At 54.9% G+C, this 8,606-nt stretch overlaps 1 protein-coding gene across 1 annotated transcript; it reads left to right on the top strand.

Annotated features, from left to right (window-relative positions):
* Nucleotides 1-1,413: 1,413 nt before the first annotated feature.
* Nucleotides 1,414-7,560, top strand: ETV7 (ETS variant 7). Its single transcript, XM_017821275.1, is given in 9 exon segments — nucleotides 1,414-1,520; nucleotides 3,305-3,603; nucleotides 3,874-4,038; nucleotides 4,275-4,382; nucleotides 5,187-5,228; nucleotides 5,263-5,454; nucleotides 5,735-5,877; nucleotides 6,189-6,289; nucleotides 6,616-7,560. Coding segments are annotated over 9 exon segments (1,269 nt in total). The 3' UTR covers nucleotides 6,728-7,560.
* Nucleotides 7,561-8,606: the final 1,046 nt, after the last annotated feature.

Here is an 8,606-nt window from a genome sequence, read left to right as displayed (position 1 = left end):
AACCCCCTGGCGCCCCAGGCCCCTCTGAAGCCCAGCGACAAGAATAAAGCCCCTTGTGACCACCCCAGACAACCCCTCAGCCCCCTCCTCCATGTCCCCTGTGATACCCGCACCCTCCCTCAGCCCTGCACCCTTCTCCATGTCCCCTGAGGCCCCACCTAACCCATTCACAACACTGACCCCCCCCTCGGCTCCGCATCCCCCTCCATGTCCCCTGTGATCCCCAGACCCCCCGACTGTCCCCTGTGATCCCCAGATTCCCCCTCAGCCCCGCACCTTCCTCCCTGCCCGCGGCGCAAGGAAGCCCCCCCCCCTCCTCAACCCCACGGCACACCACAGACGCCCCCGGGCCCATAACCGCCCGCAAAGCACAGAGAGGGCCGTGAAGACCCCTAAAGGCTCACAATGAGCCGGGAAGAAGCCCCCTCAAAGCCCCCAAAGAGTCCCGACCCCTCGCCCCCATTCCAGGCCTCACTCACCGCGTCCCCGCCGCGGCCGCTCCCTCGGGCGGGCGGTGGGCGGGGCCCCGCCACTGAGCCCCGCCCGCCACCCACACCGACAGGCGATTGGCCCCGNTGCCCCTAAAAAGTGCCTCCCAGTCCTTCCCAGTCCCATCCAATCCCCGCCAAGGCTATCCCAGTCCCCTCCCAATGGCTCCCAGCTCCCTCCCAGTCCATCACAGTATATCCCAGTCTCCTCCCAGTGCCCCTTTTGTCCCTCCCAATCCCACTCAATCCCCTCCCAGTCTATCCCAGTGCCTCCCAGTCCGTTCCAAGTGCCCCTTTTGTCCCTTCCAGTCCTTGCCATTCTCATCCAATTCCCTCAAGTTCTATCCAAGTCTATCCCCAGTGCCGCCCAGTCGCTCCCAGCCCCCCTTTTCTTCCTAAAAGTACCCTTTTTGTCCCTCACAGCCCCATCCAATCCCGTCCCAGCCCCTCTCCGTCTATCCCAGTGCCTCCCAATCCCTCCCAGTAGACCCCCACGACGTGTGCCTACTCGCCATACCCAAGGTGTGCGAGCGGGCAGGTGCGCACCTTACAGGTGTGCGCCCACCTCCCGCTGCTCGCAGACCCCTCCCCGGGTCCCCCCGCCCCGCCCGGCGGAGAGAAAGGACGAGCCCTGGTATTCGAGGTGATCCCGGCGTGTCTCGGGATCTTTCCCTCCTCCAGCCGCGTGTCCGCGCTCCAGCGGGATCCAGGGAGAAGATCTCTCGGACGGGATCCCCGGGAGAAGAGGGTTCCCCGGTGCTGTCCCGGTGCCGGCACCGGGAGGTGCGGGACCCCCCGGGCGGAGCGGGATGCTCCGGGCGGAGCGGGATTCCCCTGAACGGATCGGGATGCCCCAGGAGGATCGGGATGCTCCGGGCGGAGCGGGATTCCCCTGAACGGATCGGGATGCCCCAGGAGGATCGGGATGCCCCGGGCGGAGCGGGATTCCCCTGAACGGATCGGGACGCCCCAGGAGGATCGGGATGCTCCGGGCGGAGCGCGATTCCCCCGGAGGAGCGGGAGGAGATTCGGGTCCGCGGCCCCGAGAGGGGCGGAGTGGTGGTGGGGGGTGAAGGCCACGGCCCCGGGCGCTGCCCCCCGCCGCTCTCCTGCCTCCCGGGGCTCCGGCTCGTTTCGATTTCGTTTCTCGCCACGATCGCGCCGAAGCCGCAGCGGCCGCGGGGCCGGGACCTGACCGCGCCGGACACCGAGGGCTCCGGGTCGCGCCGGGCATGCAGGTAGGAACCGCCTGTTCCCTGCCCGGGCCCTCGTCCTCCCTCCTCCCCGTCCCCTCGGGCTTTCCCCCCCTCCATTCGAGGTGGAAGCTCATGCCCCCGCCGAAGGGTGACCCCCCACCCCACCCAGCCCACCTCCAAAGGGCCTCGCAGGGCCCGGAGCAGCCGCGGGGCTTCGCCCCCCCACCCATTTGGGACTGAGCCAAAAGCTGCTCTCACACATCTGGGGGTTCCTTTCACCCACCTTTTTCTGGCTTTCCCACTCCAACCCCTCCAAGGACAGTATTTCCTCTTGAAGCAAAGAAAAACTGTCTTGGAAACGTGTGGAAGCAGATAAGCGGGAATAAAAGCGAGAACATAAAATCAGGATAAAGTAATAAAAATTCAGAATGTATCTCGTGGCCTAGAAATCTTTAGGAGCAAGAAAAACACCAGATTTGATCTGTTTTTACAGTAAATCTTGTTGTAAGAGAGTCGCACTGATGGGAGAATAAAATAACTTTTAGATAGTTCTAGACAAAATACACTGCTCATTTCTTTCACTTTTATTTTCCCCTTATTGCTTAGAATGAATCTGAAAGACAGTTTGCATTGCTGCCAAGCCTGCTCAGAGTTTATTCTGGAGTCCCACTGGTTTTCTTGTGCAGTGTCATGGACCTGCCTGCTTTGCAGAGACAACCAGCAGCCACCAAATTGTCCTTCTGCTGAGGAAAACCCCTCACCAACCTGCTGCTACTGCCAGGGAAGCACTTTTCCCTGGAGGGATGCAGTGCATTCCTCCTGTCCCCCATTCTCCTGGTTTTGGGAACATCAGCTTTGCATTTAAGATGTTTCCAACCCCCACCACTGTAATATTCTTCACCTCTGATTTTCAGGACACTCAGCTCCTCTACCCCGCACACACAGTCAAGGGGCGGCTGCTTTAACCACCTCCAAAAACCTGCCTGAGCCTGAAGTGCTCAGAGTTGGCAACTGCTTTAGAAAATACCATTTGCCTGCAAAATTGTTAATTTTCCAGTGGGTGAAGCTGAGAAATTGCTGGGATTCACATGAATAGATTTTTAAGGGGAAATATTATCTGCTTGGCTGCCAGTAATGTTCAAGATCTAGATGGGGCTGGAAGCAGGATCTGAGCTTCCTTGTGGCTCATGAGCTCTGGCTGAGAGAGAAAAATAATTGTTGAAGGGCTGGAACTCAATGGCTGGTCAACAAAAGGGGTGGGGTGGCCATTTCCCCTTATGCCCAAATGATCACTGGGGATAAAGCTGGAGATCTCTCTTCATACAGTGTTTTTAAGACAAAATCTAAGCACTATTGCCAGCTTTATTTCTCAACTCTAAATAATTGAAATGCTGTCCTAAAACCCTGGGCATCCAACGAGAATCTGAGGATCCTGCAGGAACTGGGAGCACAGGCACTGCAGGCTCTGCCAGTCTTGGATCCATCTCCTACTTCCCTGCAGCCCATGGGGCAGTGGGGATGGATAACCTCCTTCCAGAGCCTGACTGAGGGCAGGCTAAAGACAAGAGCTGGAGAAAGAGAGGGGAATCTCTGGCTGCTAAAACTGGGTTGGGCAACCAGAGACTCGTCCTGGGGCTGGGGCGAGGAAGAACGTGAGGAAGATGTATGGAAGAGCTGCAGACAGCACAACAGGCTGCTGGGAGAAAACAGCTTGAAAATTCTGGAGCAGGCATTTCCAAAGCCAAGGCAGGACCAGAACTGGGAATTGACCCCACTGATATGTCTGATCTCTTTTCCCCAGGGCAAAGTGGCCATCAGCTCTTCCAGCCCTGTTGTGGCAGCTTCATTACCACCCCCGTCCCAGGCCAGACAGCCACTCATCAGCACTGGGGAGATCTTCAAGCTTCCAGGCAGGCTGAGTGAGTAGAGGTCGAGCAAGTCAAAGCTGCTTACTAAAGGACAGGGTGGGATATGGTGGGTACAGCCACAGTGTCCCACCCAGGGACCATTCCCTGCTGGCAAGAGGGACAAAGTGTCATCAGGGTTCATTTTCTCTCTTTGGAGTGTTTTTGATCTGTGAGTGCTTAATACAGAGGGAAAGTTCGATGATAGAGCAGAAATCCCACCCTGTCCCTCAGCAGTTTTGAGGATGAAGATAGAGTTGTTTCAGAGGCTGCTCCTGGTTTCAGGGATCCAGCCTGCACTGTGGAGCAAGGATGACGTGATCCACTGGCTCAGATGGGCCGAGAAGGAATATTCCCTTCGGCAAACCGACGAGAGCAAGTTCGAAATGAACGGCAAAGCCCTGTGCATCCTCACCAAGGAGGACTTCAGACACCGAGCTCCCAGCTCAGGTTAGACCCAGTGCAAGGGGGTCCCAAGGATCATCCAAGCACAACCCGTGGTCTGCTGAGAGGGGCTGGATGGGTCCCAGCAGGCCAGGCTTTAGCACTTTGGTGCTGGAGACAAGGACAACCCTTGTTGTTGGGGGGGAATAACCTTGTTATTATGTTATGTTATAACCTCAGCAACATCACCTTGAGAGAGTCTATTGTCCAAAGTCATCTGAGCAGAGTTGCCTTCCCTGTAGGTGATGTGCTTTATGAAATACTCTGCTTCATTAAGACTCAAAGAAGAGCTCTGGTGTGCAGCCCTTTGCTGAACTCACCCTTTGGGAAGGCCGGGAGCACGGAGGAAGGTAGGATGGAGAACAGCAGCTGCCCAGCAAGCAGAACCTGCCCACAGCTCCAGTGGGTTGCACACACCTGGGGTTTGGAGCTCAGCCAGCTGAACCCATCCCACAGCACCTGAGAGAGGCAACCAGGTCCAACAAAGCCCAGGTCATCTGGGAAGTTTGTAGTGATGAAGCAGGTCTGGTCAGAATCAGGCCTAAGCAGCACCAGGGGGGTCTGTAGTGACCGGGCAAGTCTATGACTTCCCTAAGAAATCTGCCTGCAGAGTGAGATCTGGATCAGGGAGGGTCAATCGTCAGGCAGAGGCACAGCCCTGCTGGAGACTGGTCCTGCTGCATAGCTGGGAAAGGGCTGAGGAGCCAGGGCTGAGCTTAAATAGAGCTTCTGGGCCAAAGGGTAGTGGGGAGAGGCCCCAGGTGAGGCTGTGGGGGCCAGTGAGGCTTATTAGTGCCCTGGGGGGGCCCAGATAGGGGTTGGGGTTGGGAGAGGTTGGTATCAGTGGCTGGCTGTGTGTGGAGGTGGATCTGGGAGGTGGATCCTGAGCACTTCTGCTGGCTCTTGTAAAGTAACGAACACCTTAAGTCTCTACAACAATTTGCCAGGGGGTGCCTGTGCTCTGGCACATCCTCCTGTTCCAGTTTTTCCTCTGTACCTGGCCCTGACCCTACTTGGCATCTCCTCTGACCCTCCTGGACTTTCTGCTGTTCCTGCCTTAGGAAAATCCCAGGCTTTCCTCAGCACACTCCTCCCCTGCCTGGGCTCCACCAGGCTGATAACCACCCTGGGCTGTCCCTCCCCTCCTGTTTCATGGCTTTGGAAGTTCTGGGACCTGCCCTAATGTGCCACAGGGTGTTTATTTGGCTTTTTTTCCCCTTTTATTTGCAGGGACAGACTGCAGTGCTGAGGCTGCCCCAGTCCTTGTTCCCTCCTGGCTGGGCTGTGCACAACAGCCTGTGTTCCACAGCTATGTAGAGCCACTGAACCTGTCCCATCACAGCTCAGAGAGTGGCTGCAGGGCAGGTGCCATCTGCTCCTTTCCTACAACCCCGTTGGCCCCAGTGGATGGGAAAATGGCAGGTAATTATGAATTTATAACCTGGCTCCTTGGGGAAACGACATGGTGCTTTGTCCTGTCTGCCCAGCTGTCTCCCTCCCCTTTTTTTCGTGCTTCCCCACCTCAGTTTGCCCTCCTGAACAAACTGTAGTTCGTGCTTGTGTTTTGAGATCTCGCAACAGAAGTGCTCTGGGCTCTTCTTATATTTATTGTCACTGCTGCCACGTGTGATCCTGTTGCTGATACACCCTCGCTGGAGCACAGTGGGAGCTCTGTGACCATTTATTCCCCCCCCATGCTCAGACTGCAGGTTGCTGTGGGAATACGTGTACCAGCTCCTCTCCGACAGCCGCTACGAGCCCTACATCAGGTGGGAAGACAAGGAAGCCAAGGTCTTCCGGGTGGTTAACCCAAATGGACTTGCCCAGCTCTGGGGGAACCACAAGGTAAATGCAGCTGAGAACAAATTTGTCACCCCTGGGCTTCTGCAGGTCCCTTTCATGACCTGTTCCCCAGGGCTGATGGCACAGGGAAGGGGAAGGGGGGTCACGGGGGGTGCTGAGATGCCAGCCTGGTAAAGAAAGAGGGACTTTCTCATCCCCTGGAAAGGAAAATGATGATTGTGAAGGCAGTCTGGGTTGGAGACCTACACTGGAACCATCTAGAATGTCCCACGTGTGGTCCTGCTGCAGACAGACCCAAACCAGGTGTCGGCACTTGCTTTCACTCAACACCCCACAATTCTTCCCCTTTCCAGAACAGGATGAACATGACCTATGAGAAGATGTCACGAGCACTCAGACATTACTACAAACTCAACATCATCAAAAAGGAGCCAGGGCAGAAGCTGCTGTTCAGGTGAGACGAAGCAGAACAGAGAAATGAACCCAGGCCCCATCTGATGGTGCTTCCTGGGTTCCAAGCAAGAGCTGGGATCCTCAGCAAGGCCCAAGGGTGGCAGATCCCCTCTGGTGAGCTCCAGAACTCAGCTGATCATGGCTTGGGTTGGAAGGGGCCTTAAAGTTCATCTCCCCTGCCATGGGCAGGGACATTTTCCACTAGACCAGGTTGCCCCAAGGCCCATCCAACCTGGCCTTGTTGAGGGCAAAGGCTCCAGTATTTACAACCTGCTTTGGGGCTGGGTTTGGACATACCCTTAAAGTCATGACAAAAATGTATCGCAGGTTTTTGAAGACTCCTGGGGAGATTGTCCATGAGAAATCCAGCAAACTGGAGCAGCTGGAGAATGAGGACCATGAAGATTCAAAAGAAGACCCACTGGAGGTTTCACTCTAGAAAGTCTTTGGAGGTGCCTCACAGACAGACTTGTGCTCTGCTGGGAAGTGCTGGTGTGTCTTGCATCTCCTGGACAGAAGGCCACAGAGCTGGCCCTGGATTTCAAAACCTGCCCTGAGCCAAAGCTGGGACATCTCTGGGGCTTCATTAGCAAAACTCCCCCAGAAACCATCCCCCAGCCCCGACAGTGCATGTGAATGTGTGTGGGCTGGTCTTCTGCTTGTTTCTCTCCTGCCCTCGGGGAGAGAATGTGATATTTTTGCTCTGAAAACTTTGATGCTTGTCTTTAAGGCTCAAACTTGCTGGCAGAGATCACGCTGTTCTTCCAGTGAGATGTGCTGAGCAGAGCAGAGCGTGTGCTCTGGGTTGAGCATCCTTTGCAGTGAGTGGTGTCCCTGAGTGTGAACGTGCTGCTCTGAATCTGAGCCATTTCCCTGACTTCTAAGTGGACTTGTATTGCAGAAATGGTGCACACTGGAATCACAGTGGCTCCCCTGTGATTAAGGGTGGGAGTGTGGTGAAATATCCGCCTGGATCAGGCCTGGCTGAAGCTCCAGGGTTGCCCTAAGCTGGTTCTCACTTTAACTCCTTTCCCTCCAGGTAATGCTTTTTGTAATTAGCTGATTGAGTAGTGTGAAAAGAAACAAAAAAAGTAATGACTGTGAGCCCAGTCTGGTCAGATATGTGGTCATTTGCTTTGAGTTTGAAGCAGGAATGCCTTGAGGGAGCAGAGTGTGTTTGTGTGTGTGTTTGAAAACAGAAAATACCCACTAATATTTTCACATTGCTTTTCATTGAGGAAATAAAATCCTGTGACTGTGTAAAGTTGAAAATCCTACTTCTTGCTGGTTAAAGGTCTGAAACTGGGAAATTCCAGCTTTCCTCCCCAGGACAAAGGTCTTTGGGCAACTTCTACACCTGAGTGCAGCAATCTGAGCCGCTCAGGAGCTGATGGGTGAACACAGCACAAACATGGGGGGTTTTGCACCATGAGGTTTCCACCAAAACTGGTTGTTTCCAACCTGAAATTACAGTTCCTTTTTTGCTCTAACTGGTGTTGCTCCTCCAAAACTACTTTACAGCTGGAGGCTGGAGATGCTTGGTGGGCTGTGGCCAGCAAGAGGTGTTGGTGGGATGGGTGGTGGCTGATTGGCAAAGCTTCAGCAGCTCCGGAAACACTGCCTGAGAAGTTTCACTTCCACAAAAAATCACCAACTCACTGGCAAAAAAGAGGTGCTTGGCAATTCAAGTGAGGGAGGAGAAGGAAAGGAGAAGCTCTAATGGGGTAAATGAGCGTAAGGTCACAGCCTGTGGGAGATCCTGGCCAGGAAGGGAGGCCAAAATCTTTGCTAGGAGAGGGGCTGGAGGTTACCCAGCACCCACCAAGCTGCAGCCTGGGGCTGCACCACACCAGGAAGGTGCAGTGAAGCACCCAGATCTCATCCTTCCTCTCACAGAGGGGGCTTTTTGTCCCCAGGGAAGATTAAAACCAGATCTTTCTTGGGATAAAATCCATCAGAGTAAGGGTAAATCTTCTCCAGCCCTGACAGACATCTTTGGTGGGACAGCAGACTTCCTTCCTTGGCAACTGTCCCGTGCTGGCCCTGTGCCACTCCTGGAATACACACCCATGGGTGCATTTTTCGTGACCTTCTCTTAACAAGACATCCCTACACTTTCTTGCCACGCAAACAGCCCTGATGGTTACTGAGCGTTCCATCACTTCCCCAACCTGTGTGCTTGTTTTGTTGGAGCAGGTGACAGTTGGTGACCCTGGTGCTTGTGATATGATCTCTATTCACTTGTTTTTCCTGTGATGACTCAGGATCACTCTGGACTTGGACGGGAATTTCCTCTCCTGCCTGGGAAGCTGCCAAAA

This window comes from Lepidothrix coronata, unplaced genomic scaffold (assembly GCF_001604755.1).
Source record: "Lepidothrix coronata isolate B3197 unplaced genomic scaffold, Lepidothrix_coronata-1.0 Scaffold90, whole genome shotgun sequence".
In the NCBI taxonomy this organism is placed as follows: domain Eukaryota; kingdom Metazoa; phylum Chordata; class Aves; order Passeriformes; family Pipridae; genus Lepidothrix; species Lepidothrix coronata.
Note: the sequence above shows the minus strand (reverse complement) of the source record. Positions and strands in the feature narration are given on the sequence as shown.